This window comes from Anomaloglossus baeobatrachus, chromosome 10, assembly GCF_048569485.1.
Source record: "Anomaloglossus baeobatrachus isolate aAnoBae1 chromosome 10, aAnoBae1.hap1, whole genome shotgun sequence".
In the NCBI taxonomy this organism is placed as follows: domain Eukaryota; kingdom Metazoa; phylum Chordata; class Amphibia; order Anura; family Aromobatidae; genus Anomaloglossus; species Anomaloglossus baeobatrachus.
The window spans coordinates 45,598,152-45,623,865 of record NC_134362.1 but is presented as its reverse complement, the minus strand read 5'-3'; the positions used below and the strand labels follow the sequence as shown (position 1 = coordinate 45,623,865).

General features: G+C 53.7%; 1 protein-coding gene across 1 annotated transcript in view; it reads right to left on the bottom strand.

Annotated features, from left to right (window-relative positions):
- Positions 1 to 25,714, bottom strand: part of SART1 (spliceosome associated factor 1, recruiter of U4/U6.U5 tri-snRNP) — a 149,307-nt gene that overhangs the window by 95,125 nt on the left and 28,468 nt on the right. The window contains exons 6-8 of the mRNA XM_075326488.1: positions 3,562 to 3,667; positions 3,251 to 3,325; positions 3,064 to 3,160 (exon numbers count right to left, since the gene is read on the bottom strand). Of these exons, the coding sequence (XP_075182603.1) occupies positions 3,064 to 3,160; positions 3,251 to 3,325; positions 3,562 to 3,667 (278 nt within the window). The remainder of the gene's footprint in view (positions 1 to 3,063; positions 3,161 to 3,250; positions 3,326 to 3,561; positions 3,668 to 25,714) is intronic.

Sequence of the window (25,714 nt, the reverse complement as noted above, 5' to 3'; positions counted from 1 at the left end):
GAGTGTGATCTGATGTGTGTGTGTGTGTGTGTGCGCTGTTGTTATGTGCGTGCGTGTGTGTATGTTCCGCCGCTGCAGGACCTTGATGCGCTGGTAACTATGCTAGCATGGTTACCAGTGTATCTCGTCCCCCGCTCGCACGGGAGCCCACACCAGCATACGCCGGCCAGCCCCAGCAATGCGAGGGTATGTGTCGGCTGGTTTGGCGGCGTACGCTGATGTGGGCTCCCGGGGGTACAGTACTCACCTGGGAGTCATGGCTCCGTGACCGTGTCGGTTCGGGGAATGCGTGGGGGGGCGGGGCCAGAGCTAGCGTGCATTGCGTGAGGGGGCGGGGCGTGGCCGAGTTGCCAATGCCTGCAGGGTGCCGGGGCGAGAGGCCAATCTGTGGGGGAGGGGCGTAGCCTGAACGAGCGGCCGGCCAAACCGTGTGGGGGCGCAGCCTGGGCGAGCGGCCAATCCGTGCGGGGGGGCGGGGCCATGGCGAGCCCAGCGGCCAATCAGCTTTGTGTCACCGTAAGGACACAATTTTGAAGACAGACAGAGACAGAATAAGGCAATTTTTTTATATATATCCAAAATAGTGTCCTTACGGTGACAAGCGTCTGATTGGCCGCTGCCTCGGCCTGGCCCCGCCCCCCACCACGGATTGGTAGCTCGCCTCGGCCTGGCCCCGCCCCCTGCACGGATTGGCCGCTCGCCCCGGCCCTGCGCACGCATCGCCAGACATATCCTTGCGCTGCTGGGATCGTGACGGAGCCGGTGGACGCTGGTAACCATTATACACATCGGGTAACTAAGGTCCCTTAGTTACCCAATGTGTATCATAGTTACCAGCGTATACCAGCTCCCGGTACACATGTGCAGGGAGCCGGAATTATACTCCTCTCCCCCCAGGACTACTCCTCCTATTATAGTCCTTCTATTATACTCCTCTCTGAGTATAATAGGAGAACTATTATAGCATGGTGGATGTAGCACGATGGGGAGTGTGCAGCATGGGGGATGTAGCACGATGGGGTGCGCAGCATGGGGGATGTAGCACGATGGGGAGTGCGCAGCATGGGGGATGAAGCACGATGGGGAGTGCGCAGCATGGGGGATGAAGCACGATGGGGAGTGCGCAGCATGGGGGATGGAGCACGATGGGGAGTGCGCAGCATGGGGGATGGAGCACGATGGGGGGTGCGCAGCATGGGGGATGTAGCACGATGGGGGGTGCGCAGCATGGGGGATGTAGCACGATGGAGGGTGCGCAGCATGGGGGATGTAGCACGATGGGGGGTGCGCAGCATGGGGGATGTAGCACGATGGGGGGTGCGCAGCATGGGGGATGTAGCACGATGGGGGGTGCGCAGCATGGGGGATGGAGCACGATGGGGGGTGCGCAGCATGGGGGATCTAGCACGATGGGGGATGCGCAGCATGGGGATGTAGCACGATGGGGGGTGCGCAGCATGGGGGATGGAGCACGATGGAGGGTGCGCAGCATGGGGGATGGAGCACGATGGGGGGTGCGCAGCATGGGGGATGGAGCACGATGGGGGGTGCGCAGCATGGGGGATGGAGCACGATGGGGGGTGCGCAGCATGGGGGATGGAGCACGATGGGGAGTGCGCAGCATGGGGAATGGAGCACGATGGGGAGTGCGCAGCATGGGGGATGGAGCACGATGGAGAGTGCGCAGCATGGGGAATGGAGCACGATGGGGAGTGCGCAGCATGGGGGATGGAGCACGATGGGGAGTGCGCAGCATGGGGGATGGAGCACGATGGGGAGTGCGCAGCATGGGGGATGGAGCACGATGGGGAGTGCGCAGCATGGGGGATGGAGCACGATGGGGAGTGCGCAGCATGGGGGATGGAGCACGATGGGGAGTGCGCAGCATGGGGGATGGAGCACGATGGGGAGTGCGCAGCATGGGGGATGGAGCACGATGGGGGGTGCGCAGCATGGCGGTTGGAGCACGATGGGGGGTGCGCAGCATGGGGGATGGAGCACGATGGGGGGTGCGCAGCATGGGGGATGGAGCACGATGGGGGGTGCGCAGCATGGGGGATGGAGCACGATGGGGGGTGCGCAGCATGGGGGATGGAGCACGATGGGGGGTGCGCAGCATGGGGGATGGAGCACGATGGGGGGTGCGCAGCATGGGGGATGGAGCACGATGGGGAGTGCGCAGCATGGGGAATGGAGCACGATGGGGAGTGCGCAGCATGGGGAATGGAGCACGATGGGGAGTGCACAGCATGGGGGATGGAGCACGATGGGGAGTGCGCAGCATGGGGGATGGAGCACGATGGGGAGTGCGCAGCATGGGGGATGGAGCACGATGGGGAGTGCGCAGCATGGGGGATGGAGCACGATGGGGGGTGCGCAGCATGGGGGATGGAGCACGATGGGGGGTGCACACCTCCCCCCACTGCACACCACCACACACACTGGGAACCACAAACACCGCCCTACACAGACACCCCACACAAACAGCGCGACACACAAATATATGCACATGCCGCACAACACACACATTGCACAAAACATACCTCCCACCAAAACACACCACACCCACACAAACCGCGCAACACACACACACAGCGCTCCACAAACAACGCAACACACACAACGCAACACACAAAGAACACCGCTCTCACACCCCGTCACACCCAGAACATGTACAGCCCCTACACAAACACTTGGTAACTACACAATACAACATCTATATATATATATATAACAAAAATCATACATTAACTACACAATACATAAATTCTAGAATACCCGTTGCGTAGAATCGAGCCACCTTCTAATATATATATATATATATATATATATATATATATATATATATATATATATATATATATATATATATATATATATACACACACATATATATATATATATATATATATACATACACACACACACACACACACACATATACACATATATACATACACACACACAGTATATATAAGTATATATTATATATATTATATTATGAAAAGACAAAGCAAAATGTAAATTAGAGCTGGTAACATACTTGACCATTATTCTAACTACCTTTGTCTTTGAGGGTCAGTATTACAGTCTGTCCTTCATTAAAAGCTTCCAGATTGTGCTCCACCGTCAGCCCTTGTAGATCTTGAGAGGAATAATTCTAGAAAGCAAAAACATCAAGAAATTGTTGACTATATCCATGTCATTAGGGTAAAGACCATTGTATTGTTAGTAAGATGGCACAGCTAACCTTCTTTTGACCAAATTCCTCCTCGACAAGGTTGGACACCCCGAATTCTTCATCCATTTCTGCCAACAGTTTTGCCTATAAAAAAAATAGCAACAAAAAACATAATGACTACAGATATCTATGGCACGTTTAGCTGTGCCTTCTATGCACTTCAAAAGATCCAGGCTAATACAGTTAGTCAAGTGCTTCTGCTTCCTGACCAGCGTCTAAGTGGGGGGTTTCTGAACCCCCTGATCTGCTGCACGTTAGGAAGGGACTAAATAATACATAAAAGGGTGCCTATCATTTTATTGTTAAGTGACAATACTCACCCTCTTTTCAGCTTTATCTTTCTCTGCTTGAAGCTTCCGACTTCGTTCAATCCAAGCAGCGGTGTCGTCTAGCCATAATTCATCCTCCCCCAGGGATTTGATTTTTCTGCAAGCAGAAAGTTTTAAAAAAAACAAACAAAACATTGAGTAAGGAAAAGGGTGACAAAATGTGATGAGTCATTTTATTATTTAAAGGGTTTGTCCGTGCTTAGGATGACAAAGTGGGCAAGCACTTCACCAATATTGCCTGTGAGTGTGTGATCAGGTGAACGCATGTATGTGATTTGCATGCTTGTGGTCACGGGTCGGGCTGGACGCGCTCGTCCTTGCTCAATACAAGAGAGGCTGTGCACGTCTAGTCGGAATGTGAGCAAGTTGTGGTCATGTGACTGCCGTTCTCATGGGCAATACTGGAGAAACCTGACAGTGAGTATATTGCACGCTACCAAGATTCTGAAGTCTGCAGTCACATAGAATGACTGTAGACTTTCATCCCAAGCCTGGACACCCCCTTAATACAGTGGAACCTTGGTTTATGAGAACAGTCCGTTCTGGGAATGTGCTTGTTAACCAAGTTACTCGTCTAGCAAGAAGGGAATTTTGTTTACTTACCGTAAATTCCTTTTCTTCTAGCTCCAATTGGGAGACCCAGACAATTGGGTGTATAGCTACTGCCTCCGGAGGCCACACAAAGCACTACACTTAAAAGTGTAAAGCCCCTCCCCTTCTGCCTATACACCCCCCGTGGGATCACGGGCTCCTCAGTTTTAGTGCAAAAGCAAGAAGGAGGAAAGCCAATAACTGGTTTAAAAACAAATTCGATCCGAAGAAACATCGGAGAACTGAAACCATTCAACATGAACAACATGTGTACCCGAAAAAACAAAAATCCCTAAGAAAACAGGGCGGGTGCTGGGTCTCCCAATTGGAGCTAGAAGAAAAGGAATTTACGGTAAGTAAACAAAATTCCCTTCTTCTTTGTCGCTCCTAATTGGGAGACCCAGACAATTGGGACGTCCAAAAGCAGTCCCTGGGTGGGTAAAATAACACCTCGTGATAGGGCCGAAAAAACAGCCCTTTCCTACAGGTGGGCAACCGCCGCCTGAAGGACTTGTCTACCTAGGCTGGCGTCCGCCGAAGCGTAGGTATGCACCTGATAATCAGGGCCGGCGTCAGCACCCGGCAAACCCGGGCAAATGCCGGGGCCCTGGAGAGCCGGGGGGGCCCACTCGGCCTCGTCAGTTCTCCTGTCCCTTGGCCGGGGCCCACTCGCCTTTACAGTTCTGCGGTCCCCGGCCGAGTTCCGGGGACCGCAGTCCTCGGCAGCAATCTGCGGCGCCGTCACTTTAAGGCGCGCAGACATCCTCGTTTGAATTTCATCTGTGGGCGGAGCTACCGCCTTCTCAGTCCCACAGATGAAGGAGGCGAGCTTCTGTCCGGCGCTGTGTGGGCCCCCTCTCCACCGTGACCTAATCGGGTAAGTGCCCTCCCCGCCTCCCCATTATAGGCCCCGGTGAGCTGCTTCTACCCCCTGGATGTATGCCCTGGCCCCTGCCAATGCCCCCACCCGCCGATTCCGCGGGTGTGGGCCCCGCCGATTCCGCGGGTGTGGGCCCCGCCGAGCCGCGGGTGTGGGCCCCGCCGAGCCGCGGGTGTGGGCCCCGCCGAGCCGCGGGTGTGGGCCCCGCCGAGCCGCGGGTGTGGGCCCCGCCGAGCCGCGGGTGTGGGCCCTGCCGAGCCGCGGGTGCTGCCAGTGCCGCGGGTGCTGTACCCGCCGAGCCGCGGGCCCTGCCGAGCCGCGGGTGTGGGCCCTGCCGAGCCGCGGGTGCTGCCAGTGCCGCTGGTGCTGTCCCCGCCAAGCCGCGGGTGCTGTCCCCGCCAAGCCGCGGGTGTGGGCCCCACAGAGCAGCAGAGTTGTGTGCATTTGTCTGAATGTAGCAGAGTTGTGTGCATTTGTCTGAATGTAGCAGAGTTGTATGTGTTTGTCTGTATGTAGCAGAGTTGTATGTGTTTGTCTGTATGTAGCAGAGTTGTATGTGTTTGTCTGAATGTAGCAGAGTTGTATGTGTTTGTCTGAATGTAGCAGAGTTGTATGTGTTTGTCTGTATGTAGCAGAGTTGTATGTGTTTGTCTGAATGTAGCAGAGTTGTATGTGTTTGTCTGTATGTAGCAGAGTTGTATGTGTTTGTCTGAATGTAGCAGAGTTGTATGTGTTTGTCTGTATGTAGCAGAGTTGTATGTGTTTGTCTGAATGTAGCAGAGTTGTATGTGTTTGTCTGAATGTAGCAGAGTTGTATGTGTTTGTCTGTATGTAGCAGAGTTGTATGTGTTTGTCTGTATGTAGCAGAGTTGTATGTGTTTGTCTGTATGTAGCAGAGTTGTATGTGTTTGTCTGTATGTAGCAGAGTTGTATGTGTTTGTCTGTATGTAGCAGAGTTGTGTGTGTTTGTCTGTATGTAGCAGAGTTGTATGTGTTTGTCTGTATGTAGCAGAGTTGTATGTGTTTGTATGTAGCAGAGTTGTATGTGTTTGTCTGTATATAGCAGAGTTGTGTGTGTTTGTCTGTATGTAGCAGAGTTGTATGTGTTTGTCTGTATGTAGCAGAGTTGTATGTGTTTGTCTGTATGTAGCAGAGTTGTATGTGTTTGTCTGTATGTAGCAGAGTTTGTGTGTGTGTTTGTCTGTATGTAGCAGAGCTGTATGTGTTTGTATGTAGCAGAGTTGTGTGTGTCTGTCTGTATGCAGCAGACTTGTGTGTGTGTGTGTGTGTCTGTAAGTGTATATGACTATATATTTGTCTGTTTATATGTATTTTTGTGAGTTTGTCTTTAAATATGTATATGTTCGTATCGGTGTCTGTGTGTGGATGGGGCCCACTGGGACTCTTCCGCCCGGGGCCCACAAAAACCTGGAGCCGGCCCTGCTGATAATGCTTGGTAAAAGTGTGCAGACTCGACCAGGTAGCCGCCTGGCACACCTGCTGAGCCGTAGCCTGGTGCCGTAATGCCCAGGACGCACCCACGGCTCTGGTAGAATGGGCCTTCAGCCCTGAGGGAACCGGAATCCCAGCAGAACGGTAGGCTTCAAGAATTGGTTCCTTGATCCACCGAGCCAGGGTGGATTTGGAAGCTTGCGACCCTTTACGCTGACCAGCGACAAGGATAAAGAGTGCATCCGAGCGGCGCAGAGGCGCCGTGCGGGAAATGTAGATTCTGAGTGCTCTCACCAGATCCAACAAATGCAAATCCTTTTCACATTGATGAACTGGATGAGGACACAAAGAAGGCAAGACGATATCCTGATTGAGATGAAAGGGGGATACCACCTTAGGGAGAAACTCCGGAATCGGGCGCAGAACCACCTTGTCCTGGTGAAACACCAGAAAGGGAGATTTGCATGACAGCGCTGCTAGCTCGGACACTCTCCGAAGAGACGTGACCGCTACTAGAAAGGCCACTTTCTGTGAAAGGCGAGAAAGGGAAAAATCCCTCATAGGCTCGAAAGGCGGCTTCTGGAGAGCAATTAGAACCCTGTTCAGATCCCAGGGCTCTAACGGCCGCTTGTAAGGAGGGACGATATGACAAACCCCTTGCAGGAACGTGCGTACCTGAGGAAGTCGTGCTAGGCGTTTCTGAAAAAATACAGATAGCGCTGAGACTTGTCCTTTAAGGGAGCCGAGCGACAGACCTTTATCCAAACCGGATTGCAGGAAAGAAAGAAGAGTAGGCAATGCAAATGGCCAGGGAGAAACTCCCTGAGCAGAGCACCAAGATAAGAATATCTTCCACGTCCTGTGGTAGATCTTGGCGGAGGATGGTTTTCTAGCCTGTCTCATGGTGGCAATGACCTCTTGAGATAATCCTGAAGACGCTAGGATCCAGGACTCAATGGCCACACAGTCAGGTTCAGGGCCGCAGAATTCTGATGGAAAAACGGCCCTTGGGACAACAAGTCTGGTGGGTCTGGTAGGGCCCACGGTTGGCCTACCGTGAGGTGCCACAGATCCGGGTACCACGACCTCCTCGGCCAGTCTGGAGCGACGCGGATGGCGCGGCGGCAGTCGGACCTGATCTTGCGCAGCACTCTGGGCAACAGTGCCAGAGGTGGAAACACATAAGGTAGCCGGAACAGCGACCAATCTTGAACTAAGGCGTCCGCCGCCAGAGCTCGGTGATCGTGAGACCGTGCCATGAAAGCCGGGACCTTGTTGTTGTGCCGGGACGCCATTAGGTCGACGTCCGGCATCCCCCAGCGGCGACAGATCTCCTGAAACACGTCCGGGTGAAGGGACCATTCCCCTGCGTCCATGCCCTGGCCACTGAGAAAGTCTGCTTCCCAGTTTTCTACGCCCGGGATGTGAACTGCGGATATGGTGGATGCTGTGGCTTCCACCCACAGCAGAATCCTCCGGACTTCCTGGAAGGCTTGCCGACTGCGTGTCCCACCTTGGTGGTTGATGTAAGCCACCGCTGTGGAGTTGTCCGACTGAATTCGGATCTGCTTGCCTTCCAGCCACTGCTGGAACGCTTTTAGGGCAAGATACACTGCCCTGATCTCCAGAACATTGATCTGAAGTGAGGACTCTTGCTGAGTCCACGTACCCTGAGCCCTGTGGTGGAGAAGAAGGGAATTTTGTTTACTTACCGTAAATTCCTTTTCTTCTAGCTCCAATTGGGAGACCCAGACAATTGGGTGTATAGCTACTGCCTCCGGAGGCCGCACAAAGTACTACACTTAAAAGTGTAAGGCCCCTCCCCTTCTGGCTATACACCCCCCCCCGTGGGATCACGGGTTCCTCAGTTTTAGTGCAAAAGCAAGAAGGAGGAAAGCCAATAACTGTTTCAAAAACAAATTCAATCCGATAAACAACATCGGAGAACTGAACTTATCAACATGAACAACATGTGCACCCGAAAAACAAAATCCCTAAGAAAAAACAGGGCGGGTGCTGGGTCTCCCAATTGGAGCTAGAAGAAAAGGAATTTACGGTAAGTAAACAAAATTCCCTTCTTCTTTGTCGCTCCTAATTGGGAGACCCAGACAATTGGGACGTCCAAAAGCAGTCCCTGGGTGGGTAAAAGAATACCTCGTGATAGGGCTGTCAAGCAGACCTTTCCTACAGGTGGGCCACCGCCGCCTGAAGGACTTGTCTACCTAGGCCGGCATCCGCCGAAGCGTAAGTATGCACCTGATAATGTTTGGTAAAAGTGTGCAGACTCGACCAGGTAGCCGCCTGGCACACCTGCTGAGCCGTAGCCTGATGCCGTAATGCCCAGGACGCACCCACGGCTCTGGTAGAATGGGCCTTCAGTCCAGATGGAATCGGAAGCCCAGCAGAACGGTAGGTGTGAAGAATTGGTTCCTTGATCCACCGCGCAAGGGTGGATTTGGAAGCTTGCGACCCTTTACGCTGACCAGCGACCAGGATAAAGAGTGCATCCGAGCGGCGCAGGGGCGCCGTGCGGGAAATGTAGATCCTTGTCCTGGTGAAACACCAGGAAGGGAGATTTGCAAGATAACGCCGCCAGCTCGGACACTCTCCGAAGAGACGTGACCGCCACTAGAAAAGCCACTTTCTGTGAAAGCCGAGAAAAGGAAATCTCCTTCATAGGCTCGAAAGGCGGCTTCTGAAGAGCAATTAGAACCTTGTTCAGATCCCAGGGCTCCAACGGCCGCTTGTAAGGAGGGACGATATGACAAACTCCTTGCAGGAACGTGCGTACCTTAGGAAGTCGCGCTAGGTGTTTCTGAAAAATACGGATAGCGCGGAGACTTGACCTTTAAGGGAGCTAAGCGACAAACCTTTTTCCAACCCAGACTGCAGGAAGGAAAGAAAAATAGGTAATGCAAATGGCCAGGGAGAAACTCCCTGGGCAGAGCACCAAGATAGGAATATCTTCCACGTCCTGTGGTAGATCTTGGCGGAGGATGGTTTCCTAGCCTGTCTCATGGTGGCAACCACCTCATGAGATAAACCTGAGGCCCCTAGGATCCAGGACTCAATGGCCACACAGTCAGGTTCAGGGCCGCAGAATTCAGATGGAAAAACGGCCCTTGAGACAGCAAGTCTGGACGGTCTGGTAGCGCCCACGGTTGGCCTACCGTGAGGTGCCACAGATCCGGGTACCACGACCTCCTTGGCCAGTCTGGAGCGACGAGAATGGCGCGGCGGCAGTCGGACCTGATCTTTCGGAGCACTCTGGGCAACAGTGCCAGAGGTGGGAACACATAAGGTAGCCGGAACTGTGACCAATCTTGAACTAAGGCGTCTGCCGCCCAAGCTCGGTGATCGTGAGATCGTGCCATGAAAACCGGGACCTTGTTGTTGTGTCGTGACGCCATCAGGTCGACGTCCGGCATCGCCCAGCGGCGACAGATCTCCTGAAACACGTCCGGGTGAAGGGACCATTCCCCTGCGTCCATGCCCTGGCGACTGAGAAAATCTGCTTCCCAGTTTTCCACGCCTGGGATGTGAACTGCGGATATGGTGGATGCTGTGTCTTCCACCCACGACAGAATCCGCCTTACTTCCTGGAAGGCTTGCCGACTGCGTGTTCCCCCTTGGTGGTTGATGTACGCCACCGCCGTGGAATTGTCCGACTGAATTCAGATCTGCTTGCCTTCCAGCCACTGTTGGAAGGCTTGCAGGGCAAGATAGACTGCTCTGATTTCCAGAACATTGATCTGAAGGGTGGACTCTTTCCGAGTCCACGTACCCTGAGCCCTGTGGTGAAGAAACACTGCTCCCCACCCTGATAGGCTCGCATCTGTCGTGACTACCGCCCAGGATGGGGGTAGGAACGACCTTCCTTTTGACAAAGAGGTGGGAAGAAGCCACCACCGGAGAGAATCCTTGGCTGTCTGAGAGAGGGAGACATCCCTGTCGAGGGACGTCGACTTCCCGTCCCATTGGCGGAGAATGTCCCATTGTAGAGGACGCAGATGAAACTGCGCGAAAGGGACTGCTTCCATTGCTGCCACCATTTTCCCTAGGAAATGCATGAGGCGCCTCAAGGTGTGCGACTGGCCCTGAAGGAGAGATTGCACCCCTGTCTGCAGCGAGCACTGCTTGTCCAGTGGAAGTTTCACTATCGCTGAGAGAGTATGAAACTCCATGCCAAGATATGTTAATGATTGGGTCGGGGTTAGATTTGACTTTGCAAAGTTGACAATCCACCCGAAACTCTGGAGAGTCTTCAGTGCCACGTTCAAACTGTGTTGGCATGCCTCTAGAGAGGGTGCCTTGATAAGTAGATCGTCCAAATACGGAATCACAGAGTGACCCTGCGAGTGCAGGACTGCTACTACTGCTGCCATGACCTTGGTGAAGACCCGAGGGGCTGTCGCCAGCCCGAAAGGTAGCGCTACGAACTGCAGGTGTTCGCTTCCTATAACGAAGCGTAGAAAACGCTGATGCTCTGGCGCAATCGGCACGTGGAGATAAGCATCTTTGATGTCTATTGATGCTAGGAAATCTCCTTGAGACATTGAGGCGATGACGGAGCGGAGAGATTCCATCCGGAACCTCCTGGTTTTTACGTGTTTGTTGAGCAACTTTAGATCCAGGACGGGACGAAACGACCCGTCCTTCTTTGGCACCACAAACAAATTGGAGTAAAAACCGTGACCTTGTTCCTGAAGAGGAACGGAAGTCACCACTCCTTCCGCCTTTAGAGCGGCCACCGCCTGCAGCAGAGCATCGGCCCGGTCGGGCGGTGGAGAAGTTCTGAAGAAACGAGTTGGAGGACGAGAGCTGAACTCTATCCTGTACCCGTGAGACAGAATGTCTCTCACCCAACGGTCTTTGACCTGTGACAGCCAAATGTCGCCAAAGCGGGAGAGCCTGCCACCGACCGAGGATGCGGAAAGAGGAGACTGAGAGTCATGAGGAAGCCGTCTTGGTGACGGTTCTTCCTGCTGTCTTTTTTGGGCGTGATTGAGTCCGCCAAGAATCTGAGCCTTTCTGATCCTTTTGAGTCCTCTTAGACGAGGAGAATTGGGACCTGCCTGAGCCTCGAAAGGACCGAAAACCAGACTGACCCCTCCTTTGTTGGGGTTTGTTTTGTCTGTGTTGAGGTAAGGATGAATCCTTACCCTTGGAGTGTTTAATGATTTCATCCAAACGCTCACCAAACAATCGGTCACGAGAAAAAGGCAAACTGGTTAAGCACTTCTTGGAAACAGAATCTGCCTTCCATTCTCACAACCACAAGGCTCTGCGTAAAACTACGGAGTTGGCTGACGCCACCGCCGTACGGCTCGTAGAGTCTAGGACAGCATTAATCGCGTAAGACGCGAATGCAGACATCTGAGAGGTCAATGGTGCCACCTGCGGAGCAGATGTACGTGTGACAGTGTCGACTTGTGTAAGCCCAGCTGAAATAGCTTGGAGTGCCCATACGGCTGCGAATGCTGGCGCCAACGACGCTCCAATAGCTTCATAGATGGATTTCAACCAGAGCTCCATCTGTCTGTCAGTGGCATCTTTAAGTGCCGCTCCATCTTCCACTGCAACTAAGGATCTAGCTGCAAGCCTGGAGATTGGAGGGTCCACCTTGGGACACTGGGTCCAGCCCTTGACCACGTCAGGGGGAAAAGGATAGCGTGTATCTTTAAGCCGTTTGGAAAACCGCTTATCAGGATAAGCGTGGTGTTTCTGGATTGCGTCTCTAAAGTCAGAGTGGTCCAGAAAAGAGCTTAATTCACGCTTGGGATATCTGAAATGGAATTTCTCATGCTGTGAAGCTGACTCCTCCGCAGGAGGAGCTGGCGGAGAAATATCTAACAACATCCTATTGATGGACGCTATAAGATCATTCACTATGGCGTCACCATCCGGTGTATCCAGATTGAGAGCGGTCCCAGGATCAGAATCCTGATCAGTTACATCCGCCTCATCACCCATAGATCCATCCCGCTGGGATCCTGACCAGTGAGACGAAGTTGAGGGCCCCTCATAGCGAGCCCGCTTAGGCTGTCTGGGACTGTCGTCCGAGTCAGAGCCGTCACCCTGGGGTGCATGTGACACCCCCGGAGCCCGGAAGTGTTCCAGCTGAGGGGGACCAGGGAGCAATGATTCAACAGTGTCCGTGGTCTGAGTTACTGGTCTAGACTGCAATGTTTCAAGAATCTTAGACATCGTCATAGACAATCTATCAGCAAAAGCTGCAAACTCCGTTCCTGTCACCTGGACAGCATTCACAGGTGGTACACCCTGGGTCACGTCTAGCAGAGGCCCCGGCTGAGCAAGTGCTGCAGGGGCCGAGCACTGCACACAATGGGGGTCAGTGGAACCTGCCGGTAGAGCAGCCCCACATGCGGTACAGGCAGCATATAAAGTCTGTGCCTTGGCACCCTTGCGTTTAACGGACGACATGCTGTTGCCTCCTTGCAATCTAGGAGGGTATATAGCCGAGAATCACCAGCGACCGTACAGTGAAAAGTATTTGCAAACACAAAATACCAAGTACACAACGGCACAAGTGGGGGTGAGCCCTTGAGGGCTGCTTACCGCCCGCTGAAAAGCGGGTATGAGGTCGTAGAATCCCGTGTCTGGGTCTCCCAGGCTCCCCTCATCAGCTCAGCGTGCAGACAGGAATGGCTGCCGGCGTCCTGTGAAGAGGGGCGGACCGTGGGCGTGCCACAAACAAAGTGCGGGAAACTGCGTCCTACTGTGCCTGGTGTGAGGGCTGGAGTATGTAAAACAGACTCCAGCCCTCAGCGCTGATGCTCTGTACGGCGTCCCGCCCTCCTCCTGACTGGCAGGTGCGGAGGCGGGAACGAGACGAACTAGGCCGCAAAAGCCGGGGACTGTAGTAATAAGCGCGGCCGTGATATATGCACGGCCAGCGCGGAAGTCCCCGGCGCACCACAAGTCCCAGCCGCGTCGCAGTGTGACTGACCCCAGCGGCCGGCGCGACCGTTCGCCCTGAGTCTACCCACTCAGCCAAGCTGTAGTGAGGAAATGGCACAAGCGCAGCAGCGCTGATGTCCCCGGCGCACTAACACACCCAGCCATGCTGCGGTGTGCGCGCGGTATGCACGGGGACACAGAGTACCTTGACGGAGCAGGGCCTGTCCCTGACGATACTCAGCTCCATATCCAGCGGCTTCTCCAGGGGCTGCGGATGGAGCACGGTCTCAGTGCCTGGAGACCGGTAAAGTCCCACTTCACCCGGAACCCTAATGGGGATGGGGAAGGAATCAGCATGTGGGCTCCAGCCTCCGTACCCGCAATGGGTACCTCAACCTTAACAAACACCGCCGACAGAAAGTGGGGTGAGAAGGGAGCATGTTGGGGGCCCTGTATGGGCCCTCTTTTCTTCCATCCGACATAGTCAGCAGCTGCTGCTGACTAAACAGTGGAGCTATGCGTGCGTGTCTGACCTCCTTCGCACAAAGCAAAAAACTGAGGAACCCGTGATCCCACGGGGGGGTGTATAGCCAGAAGGGGAGGGGCCTTACACTTTTAAGTGTAGTACTTTGTGCGGCCTCCGGAGGCAGTAGCTATACACCCAATTGTCTGGGTCTCCCAATTAGGAGCGACAAAGAAAAACTGCTCCCCACCCTGACAGGCTCGCGTCCGTCGTGACCACCGCCCAGGATGGGGGTAGGAAGGATTTTCCTTTCGATAATGAGGTGGGAAGAAGCCACCACCGAAGGGAAGCTTTGGTTGCTTGAGAGAGGGAGACGTTCCTGTCTAGGGACGTCGGCCTCCTGTCCCACTTGCGTAGGATGTCCCATTGAAGAGGACGCAGGTGAAACTGCGCGAAAGGAACTGCTTCCATTGCTGCCACCATCTTCCCCAGGAAGTGCATGAGGCGCCTCAAGGGGTGTGACCGACCTTGAAGGAGAGATTGTACCCCTGTCTGTAGTGAACGCTGTTTGTCCAGCGGAAGCTTCACTATCGCTGGAAGAGTATGAAACTCCATGCCAAGATATGTTAGCGATTGGGTTGGGGTCAGATTTGACTTTGAAAAGTTGATGATCCACCCGAAACTCTGGAGAGTCTCCAGCGCAACGTTCAGGCTGTGTTGGCATGCCTCTTGAGAGGGTGCCTTGACCAGTAGATTGTCCAAATACGGGATCACAGAGTGACCTTGAGAGTGCAGGACTGCTACTACTGCTGCCATGACCTTGGTGAAGACCCGTGGGGCTGTCGCCAGCCCGAAAGGCAGAGCTACGAACTGAAGGTGTTCGTCTCCTATAACGAAGCGTAGAAAACGCTGATGCTCTGGAGCAATCGGCACGTGGAGATAAGCATCCTTGATGTCTATTGATGCTAGGAAATCTCCTTGAGACATTAAGGCGATGACGGAGCGGAGGGATTCCATCCGGAACCGCCTGGTTTTCACGTGCTTGTTGAGCAGTTTTAGATCCAGAACGGGACGGAAAGACCCGTCCTTTTTTGGCACCACAAACAAATTGGAGTAAAAACCGTGACCTTGCTCCTGAAGAGGAACAGGGGTCACCACTCCTTCTGCCTTTAGAGTGCACACCGCTTGCAGAAGAGCATCGGCTCGGTCGGGAGGTGGAGAAGTTCTGAAGAATCAAGTTGGAGGACGAGAACTGAACTCTATCCTGTACCCGTGAGACAGAATGTCTCTCACCCAACGGTCTTTGACCTGTGACAGCCAAATGTCGCCAAAGCGGGAGAGCCTGCCACCGACCGAGGATGCGGAGAGAGGAGGCCGAAAGTCATGAGGAAGCCGCCTTGGTAGCGGGTCTTCCGGCTGTCTTTTTTGGGCGTGACTGAGCCCGCCAAGAATCTGAGCTCCTCTGATCCTTTTGAGTCCTTTTGGACGAGGAGAATCGGGACCTGCCCGAGCCTCGAAAGGACCGAAACCCCGACTGTCCCCTCCTCTGTTGGGGTTTGTTTTGTCTGGGCTGAGGTAAGGATGAATCCTTATGTGAGGCAAATCCCGGGATATGAAGATGAATTATGACTTCCAGTCATAATCGCTCATCACTCCCTGGCAGTGCCCCCCTCCCTTCTTGTCCTCAATGTCCAGCATCTGTGAAGGTGTCACATCCCATGGCCATCTCCTATGATATGGAAATTAGGTGATGTGGGAACAATGGACACAGGATGACTCCCTGCCGTGACCCTGTGGTAGGAGCTGCTATCTAATTAGCAAGCTTGGAAGTATCCAGACAGAACGACTCCAGTAAAAAATGGTTCATATCTCGCAAGCCATATTTCCGATAAATATGGCAACCATAAAAATGGTGTCTCCGCATGCGGACGATGCTGGCACACCCTTTTTATGGGAGCGGGAGCTTGGGAAATACCCCAGGCGTGATATCAGCCAATGGGGAACTAGTAGACGAGTCATGAGTCCTCTCATTCTGTAGCTAAATTCATAACTGTCACAATGAGAGCATTGGCGTCCGCCTACGACGCTCCCAGGCAAAGTTATGGCCCATATTCCATGTTGTGGATTGTCCATAACTCCAGCCAGGGGTGGAGCAGTGCTCCCTCTGAGGTCACTAAGGTAGGAGGGGACCTGGATTTGCCCAGGTTGATAACCCTACTTCGGCCATTTTCCAGGGTTCTTTCGCTGGGGGTCACGTGTAGGAAACATCTGTGGGAGTTCCTGGAAACCTGGCCTACAGCGCCCCCCTGTGGCCAGACGCACAAGGTAACTGCGGGAACTGTGTATGCCTGTTTGTAAACCATGCTTTATCTGTAACTGTACTCTGACATATGTATATTCTGTAGATTCCCTATTGTATATATTGTAGTTTCTAGTGTGGCTTTAGGCTGATTAAATTATATAATTAATCTTGGGCTGTTCTGTTATCTCGATCTTGAATCCCACGTCTGTGTGTTCGGCTAATAGTTACCGTGAAGCGGTTGGTGGCAGCGAGTTGTGCCAAGGATTATTGTGGGGAGGCCAGTGAGATTCGGGGAGGTTTTATATATTCCGCCCGCGGAGGTCGGGGGAATATATACCCTACTCTCACCGGGGACCCTTCAATAATCGGCATAAGTAGTATAGCGGCCTCCTTGCTTATTGTTGGGCAATTCCATAATTGGCCTGACTATAAGAGGGGCGCTAGAGAGCGCGTCACGTGCTCTGTCTGTCGGTCGGGAGGTATAAAGGAGGGGTGACCACCACTTGTTACCCCCCGATTGTGACGTACTGGTAGCCAGCGCGGGGGATTTCTGAGTGACCCCCCCGGTGGTTCGTGACATATTGGTGGCATAGCGGTGGGATCGAGATAATAGTGTGTGTGAGTGTGAGACCCATACTCCCAGACACTAAAGACTGCCTGCAGCAGCTGTGGCTGCTGGGGTCTTCAGACTAGCTCAACACTAGAGTGTCAGAGTGCAGATACTGTAAGGTGTGTGGAGGCATCAGGTGTCAGTTCTGTGTCAGTGACCAAAAGTCTGCAAGAATGGCTGAGAGCACCAGGAGCAAAGCCAAAGGAATGGCCGATGCTAAGGCCAGAGACGATGAGGAGGTTGTCCACGAGTCCTCCAGGAGCCAGACGCCAGAGAACAGCTCTGCAGAGGACATCGCACAACCTGGCACTGCTGGACAAAATGAGGAGGAGCTCGCCCAAGGGTCCTCAACGAGCCAGATGCCAGCCCTCCGCTCTGAAATGGACAGTGAATCACCTGGCTCTGCAGCGTGCCGCAGATCACCACTTGCCAACAGGGTGGATAAAAATCTTGATTTTTTTAAAAAAATCAAAAAAATCAGATTTTTTTGATTTAAATCAGATTTTTTTGATTTAAATCATTTGATTTAAATCAATTTTTTAATCAAGTTGTACACAAGCAAAACTTTGTCTTTTTGCAAATCTAATTGTTTTACACAAATAAAAATATTAAAACAGTTGATTATGAAACCTAATAATTTTTATTTGCACTATTAAACACTCAGAATTGAACTACAGAGAGTAAGTACTTTTTAACAATAGCCTATCTCTAACGTTTGAAGTAAGCAAACATCTTCAGTGAATACATCAGTCCTTTAAGCCTACTGTTTATTTAGGATTTTTAATAGGAAAACCAGTTGTCCTGCTTTAGCAGTTCCTAAGCGGTTAATTGCCAGACTTACCACTAGTACTAGGCTCCTGGTGCATAAGAAGCTGTGGGGGTTCATTGACATTAGTTGTATCACTATCAACATCTTCATTTCCCTTCTGGTTGCAGTTTTCATAATGTGATTTCAAACGGCAAACAAGTCCTTGGATATCCTTTTGACAGTATTTGCACTTTGCTCTTGCACCTTTCTTTCCAAGATCTGCTGCTGGCATCTCAACAAAATGAACCCAAATAGGGTCTCTCTTACGACCTGCTGCCATGGCTCACACAGATCACTTATGAAGTTTGATTGTTACTACAGCCTGAGCCAAGCACTGCTGATGTTACTACAGCCTGAGCCAAGTACTGCTGACTATCCAACAAGTTTGGGCATGTCAACTGAATGCAGGGAAAAAGAAACTAAACCAAAACTGAAACCAAGCTAGAAGTGTGGAATTAAAGGGGCAGTATGAACAAAATGTGGAGGCTATTAATAGTTTATACAATTAAGACATGCTGCTTTTAAACACCTACCTATTGCCATATAGTAAAACAAAAAAGATTTTTACTTACTTTGGGGTCCCCCCCTCACCCTGGCGTTAGATCGTTGCCCCTAGTTTCGTCCGTGTAACTATGGGCGCACATGCACACTGCTCTCACTTCTCATTTTAATCGTGATTTATATTAAAAAAAAACCTTTTGATTTAAATCAGTGATTTAAATCATGATTAAAATCATGATTTAAATCGATCCGATTTAAATAGAAAAAAATCTTTTGATTTAAATCGTGATTTAAATCATGATTTAAATCGGCATGATTTAAATCAATCCACCCTGCTTGCCAATCCCTCCGGCCTGAGAGGTGCAGAGGCCCTCCTTCAAGCTGCCTTGGCCAGGCTTATGGCTGGAGACCGGGATACCTACGAGATACTCATGGCCGAGCGTGGGCGACAGGCAGCGCGTGACGCTGAGGCTGCGGAGCGGCAAGCAGCGCGTGACGCTGAGGCTGCGGAACGGCAAGCAGCGCGTGAGGCTGCGGAGCGGCAGGCAGCGCGTGAAGAGCGAGAGCGAGAGCGACAGGCAGACCGTGACTACCAGCTGCAGCTAGCTCAGCTCCGGCCCTCATCAGCCACATGTGACCTTCAAAACACCAAACTTCCAAAGGTCCGTGTTGAGGACTTCCCAGTGCTGGAGAAGGATGGAGACTTGGACTCTTTCCTGACTGCTTTTGAACGGACTTGCTTGCAGCACCATCTGGACAAGGATCAGTGGGCCAAATACCTGACCCCCCGTCTAAGGGGTAAGGCCCTGGATATCCTTGGGGACTTGCCTGCTGAGGCAGATCAGGGCTACGACACCATCAAGCGGGCCCTGATCCAACAGTACAACCTCACTCCAGAGTCCTACCGCAAGAAGTTCCGGACCCTGCAAAAGGGACCAAAGGACTCCTGGGCTGACCACCGGCGGGCACTTGCCCGAGCTGCCGACCACTGGACCCAAGGCCTGCAGCTTTCCACCGGACCGGAGATCCTGGACTTGTTCATCACGGAGCAACTCTTGTGGAACTGCCCTGAGGATCTCCGCCAGTTCATCCGAGACCAGAAGCCAAAGGGGTCCACGGCTACAGCTGCCCTGGCCGATGACTACACCAACAATCGGGCTCCTGAGGCCAGGAGAGCAGCCACCAGCAGCACCTGGAGAGGGGGTAAGATGAACTCTGCGACTGCCCCACCTGCCCCTAGACTGCAGGGGGTGTCCCCCTCAACTCCCCTCTCCAGGCCCGTGGCAGAACCAAGACGGTGCCACCAGTGCAACCTACCTGGACACTTCAAGGCCATGTGCCCTCAGCGTCCCAAGGCCCCGGCTCCGTCCCCGTCCCAAGGGCCGCCCAAGGTGTATTGTGTGGGTGGGGGTGGTGGTAGGTCCCTGGACAGCTTCCAACCTGTCACCGTCGGCCGGTCTGTGACCATAGGACTGCGAGACAGCGCCTCGGAGGTGACTCTGGTGCGGCCTGACATGGTGTCCCCCCAAGACTTGATCCCGGGAAAAACCCTCGCTGTCTCCGGGATTGGAGGCATTGACCCGGCGCTGCCTGTTGCTGACATTTATGTGGACTGGGGCGCAGGGCGAGGGGTGAGGGAGGTGGGGGTAACTGATCGGATCCCTGCAAACGTGCTACTTGGGACAGATTTGGGGCAGATAACCTCCCAGTTTGGGCCCCCCCCAAGGGCTGAACCTTCAGCCCGTACTGACATGACTCCTAACAATGTTAATGTGTTATCTATGAATGATGTAAGGGAGGAGGGAGTGAACTCTGATATTTCTGCTTGCATAGACACCATAGACACACACTCAGCTGCAGCTGTGACAGGGGAGGGGGTCAGAGAAAGGTGTGACAATGCCTCTACAAGTAACCAGCCAGTGAGCTGGGATCTGTTGCCCTCTGCAGGGATAAGCAGAGAGCAGGGTGCTGCAGGGGGAGGACCAGTGTGTGGGGTGGGGGCTACCACAGCAAATGCGGGGTCCCCAGAGATTTCACAGCGGGGTTCTGTTGCTGCAGGAGGGGAACAGGCAGGTGAGATTGGGGCCGGTCCAGGAGCGGAAGTGCTCCCAGGTAAGATCTCGGTGCATGGTTCCCCCACAACCGGGGTGTCAGGAAGCCAGGTAGGTCTGCCTGAACCGGCGACTTGGTCAGGAACGGAGGAGGAGCAGGCACGACCCACGGTCGCAGCGGCTGTGGCCGCTGTCACCCGCAGTGGGAGTGCTGGAAGCCAAGGGGCCTCCCGGAGGTCCGATAGCTCTTCCCCTTCCGACCAAGTGGCAGCCGAGTCAGGTGGAGGCCAGGACACAGGTCCCGGGGTACTGACCGAAGATGTGACAGTCTCGTCGATTCTGGCCACATCTAGTCAGGGGTTTCAGGCAGCGTTAGAAGCTGACGACAGCCTGAAAGCTCTTAAGGAGCAGGCGGCACAGCCTCCCTCGGACTCGGACCCGGAGCGAGTGGTCTGGGACCAAGGACGGCTGTACCGGGCCACGGTCCAGCAGGGTTCACCGGAGGCGTGGCCCAGGGACCGACAGTTGGTGGTACCCTATCCGTTCCGGACGGAGTTGTTGCGGATCGCACATGAGATTCCGATGGCCGGACACCTAGGGATCGCTAAGACCAAGGCCAGGTTAAACCAGCATTTCTACTGGCCAAAAATGGGGGCCGATGTGGCTGCCTACTGCCGTTCGTGTGAAACCTGTCAGAGAGTGGGGAAGGCGGGGCCACGCCCCAAAGCCCCACTGGTATCTCTGCCCATCATCGATGAGCCTTTCAGGAGGGTGGCTGTGGATCTGGTCGGCCCGCTGGCCATCCCCAGCAGCTCCGGGAAACGCTTCATACTGACGGTAGTGGACTATGCCACCCGGTACCCAGAAGCAGTGGCCTTGTCGTCCATTCGGGCTGACAAGGTGGCCACCGCATTGCTGGAGATTTTCTCCCGAGTGGGTTTTCCCCAGGAAATGCTCACTGACCGGGGGACCCAATTCATGTCCCAGCTGATGGAGGCCCTCTGTAAGCAAGTCCAGGTGCGACATCTGGTGGCCAGCCCGTACCATCCACAGACTAATGGCCTGTGCGAGCGGTTCAATGGCACCTTAAAGCAGATGCTTAAGATGTTGGTCGACTCCCATGGGCGTGACTGGGAGCGGTATCTCCCACACCTGTTATTTGCTTACCGGGAGGTTCCACAGGCCTCAACAGGATTCTCACCGTTTGAGCTCCTGTACGGGCGACGTGTGCGGGGCCCCCTGGCTCTGGTGAAAGAGGCTTGGGAAGGGGATTTGGCCACCCCTGGAGTGTCGGTTATCGAGTATGTCATGCGCTTCCGGGACAAAATGCAGGCCTTGACGCAACTGGTACACGACAATATGGCTCAAGCCCAGGCCGATCAGAAGCGTTGGTACGACCAGAACGCTTGTGAGAGGACCTACCAAGTGGGTCAAAAGGTGTGGGTACTGGTCCCCGTACCACAGGACAAGCTTCAGGCAGCCTGGGAAGGCCCATACCTCGTGTACCAGCAGCTCAACCCTGTGACGTACCTGGTCACCCTGGACCCTGCCCGTGGAAGGCGGAAGCCCTTCCATGTGAACATGATGAAGGCACATCATGAGCGGGAGGCGTGTGCGCTCCCCGTGTGCAACCTGCCCGAGGAGGGAGAAGCGGAAACCCTCTTGGATATGCTAGCCCAGGTTAGGGCCGGCGGATCCATTGAGGATGTGGAGGTTGGCCACCAGCTCTTGGAGGACCAACGGTCCCAGCTGTGGGCCACCCTCCTCCCCTTCCGGGGGTTGTTTACCAACCAGCCCGGAAGGACTGACTTGGCTGTCCATCACGTGGACACTGGGGATCATCCCCCGATCCGGCGTTCAGCATATCGGGTCTCCCTGGAGGTGCAGCAACACATGCGCCAGGAGATTGACGAGATGCTGAAGCTGGGGGTGATCCAGGCATCCAACAGCGCTTGGGCCTCGCCTGTAGTCCTCGTCCCTAAGAAGGACCGAACCACTCGGTTCTGCGTGGACTACAGGGGGCTCAATGCTGTCACGGTCGCCGATGCGTACCCAATGCCACGCATCGATGACCTGCTCGATCAGTTGGCCGGGGCTCAGTACCTGACCATCATGGACCTAAGCCGGGGATATTGGCAGATCCCCCTGACTCGCAAGGCCAGGGAACGCTCTGCCTTTATTACCCCATTTGGACTATACGAGTCCACGGTGATGCCATTCGGGATGAGGAATGCCCCTGCCACTTTCCAGCGGATGGTCAACACCCTGCTCAAGGGACTTGAAGGGTACGCGGCCGCGTACCTAGATGACATTGCCGTCTTCAGTCCCACCTGGGAGGACCACCTAGAGCATCTAGCACAGGTGCTCAGGCGGATCCACCGGGCAGGTTTGACCATCAAGCCGGGAAAGTGTCAGCTGGCCATGAGCGAGGTCCAGTACCTCGGTCACCGGGTAGGCGGGAGAACACTGAAGCCCGAGCCTGAGAAAGTGGAGGCCATCGCATCCTGGCCCACCCCCAGGACCAAGAAGCAGGTGATGTCCTTCTTAGGGACCGCCGGGTACTATAGGAGGTTTGTTCCACGCTATAGTAGCCTGGCAAAGCCCTTGACGGACCTCACCAAGAAGAAGCTGCCCTCTGCAGTCGATTGGACAATGGACTGCGAGACAGCCTTCCAGGCCCTAAAGGACGCCCTGTCCAGCCCGCCCGTGCTACAGGCAGCCGACTTCACGCGGCCGTTTGTAGTACAGACCGACGCCAGTGACTTCGGCCTCGGTGCGGTGCTCAGCCAGGTGGACTCTGCGAGCCAATAGCACCCAGTCTTGTACCTGAGCAGGAAGCTGTTACCAAGGGAAGTGGCCTATTCCACGATGGAGAAGGAGTGCCTGGCCATAGTGTGGGCCCCGCAGCGTCTGCAACCCTATCTATACGGGCGCCACTTCATCGTGGAGACGGACCACAATCCCCTCAGCTGGTTGCACACCGTCTCTGGGACGAATGGGCGATTGTTGCGATGGAGCCTTGCGCTCCAGCAATACAACTTCACCATTCGCCACAAAAGGGGCCGTGACCACGGTAACGCAGACGGGCTGTCCCGACAAGGAGAGGTCGCGGACGGGCGCACGGGGGAACACCGGAGTGTGCTGCCCCCTAGCGCCCTCAAAAGGGGGGAGGTGTGAGGCAAATCCCGGGATATGAAGATGAATTATGACTTCCAGTCATAATCGCTCATCACTCCCTGGCAGTGCCCCCCTCCCTTCTTGTCCTCAATGTCCAGCATCTGTGAAGGTGTCACATCCCATGGCCATCTCCTATGATATGGAAATTAGGTGATGTGGGAACAATGGACACAGGATGACTCCCTGCCGTGACCCTGTGGTAGGAGCTGCTATCTAATTAGCAAGCTTGGAAGTATCCAGACAGAACGACTCCAGTAAAAAATGGTTCATATCTCGCAAGCCATATTTCCGATAAATATGGCAACCATAAAAATGGTGTCTCCGCATGCGGACGATGCTGGCACACCCTTTTTATGGGAGCGGGAGCTTGGGAAATACCCCAGGCGTGATATCAGCCAATGGGGAACTAGTAGACGAGTCATGAGTCCTCTCATTCTGTAGCTAAATTCATAACTGTCACAATGAGAGCATTGGCGTCCGCCTACGACGCTCCCAGGCAAAGTTATGGCCCATATTCCATGTTGTGGATTGTCCATAACTCCAGCCAGGGGTGGAGCAGTGCTCCCTCTGAGGTCACTAAGGTAGGAGGGGACCTGGATTTGCCCAGGTTGATAACCCTACTTCGGCCATTTTCCAGGGTTCTTTCGCTGGGGGTCACGTGTAGGAAACATCTGTGGGAGTTCCTGGAAACCTGGCCTACAGCGCCCCCCTGTGGCCAGACGCACAAGGTAACTGCGGGAACTGTGTATGCCTGTTTGTAAACCATGCTTTATCTGTAACTGTACTCTGACATATGTATATTCTGTAGATTCCCTATTGTATATATTGTAGTTTCTAGTGTGGCTTTAGGCTGATTAAATTATATAATTAATCTTGGGCTGTTCTGTTATCTCGATCTTGAATCCCACGTCTGTGTGTTCGGCTAATAGTTACCGTGAAGCGGTTGGTGGCAGCGAGTTGTGCCAAGGATTATTGTGGGGAGGCCAGTGAGATTCGGGGAGGTTTTATATATTCCGCCCGCGGAGGTCGGGGGAATATATACCCTACTCTCACCGGGGACCCTTCAATAATCGGCATAAGCAGTATAGCGGCCTCCTTGCTTATTGTTGGGCAATTCCATAATTGGCCTGACTATAAGAGGGGCGCTAGAGAGCGCGTCACGTGCTCTGTCTGTCGGTCGGGAGGTATAAAGGAGGGGTGACCCCCACTTGTTACCCCCCGATTGTGACGTACTGGTAGCCAGCGCGGGGGATTTCTGAGTGACCCCCCCGGTGGTTCGTGACACCTTACCCTTGGACTGTTTAATGATTTCATCCAAACGCTCACCAAACAGTCGGTCACCAGAAAATGGCAAACTGGTTAAGCACTTTTTGGAAGCAGAATCTGCCTTCCATTCCCTTAACCACAAGGCTCTGCGTAAAACCACGGAGTTGGCGGACGCCACTGCCGTACGGCTCGTAGAGTCCAGGACAGCATTAATCGCGTAAGACGCAAATGCAGACATTTCAGAGGTTAAGGATGCCACCTGCGGAACAGATGTACGTGTGACCGTGTCAATCTGTGTAAGACCAGCTGAAATAGCTTGGAGTGCCCATACGGCTGCGAATGCTGGAGCAAACGACGCGCCGATAGCTTCATAGATGGATTTCAACCAGAGCTCCATCTGTCTGTCAGTGGCATCTTTAAGTGCAGCCCCATCTTCCACTGCAACTATGGATCTAGCCGCAAGCCTGGAGATTGGAGGATCCACCTTGGGACACTGGGTCCAGCTCTTGATCACGTCAGGGGGAAAGGGATAACGTGTATCCTTAAGCCGTTTGGAGAAACGCTTATCTGGATAAGCGTGGTGTTTCTGGACTGACTCTCTAAAGTCAGAGTGGTCCAGAAAAGTACTTAATTTACGCTTGGGATACCTGAAATGGAATTTCTCCTGCTGTGAAGCTGACTCCTCCACTGGAGGAGCTGGGGGAGAAATATCCAACATTCTATTGATGGACGCTATAAGATCATTCACTATGGCGTCACCATCAGGAGTATCCAGATTGAGAGCGGTCTCAGGATCAGAATCCTGATCAGCTACCTCCGCCTCATCATACAGAGAGTCCTCCTGCTGGGATCCTGACCAGTGTGATGAAGTCGAGGGCCGCTCATAGAGAGCTCGCTTAGGCTGTCTGGGACTGTCGTCCGTGTCAGAGCCATCACCCTGGGATGCATGGGACACCCCCGGAGCCCGGAGCTGTTCCAACTGAGGGGGACCAGGGAGCAATGATTCAACAGTGCCCATGGTCTGAGTTACTGGTCTAGACTGCAAAGTTTCTAGAATTTTAGTCATAGTCACAGACAATCTATCCGCAAAAACTGCAAACTCCGTCCCCGTCACCTGGACAG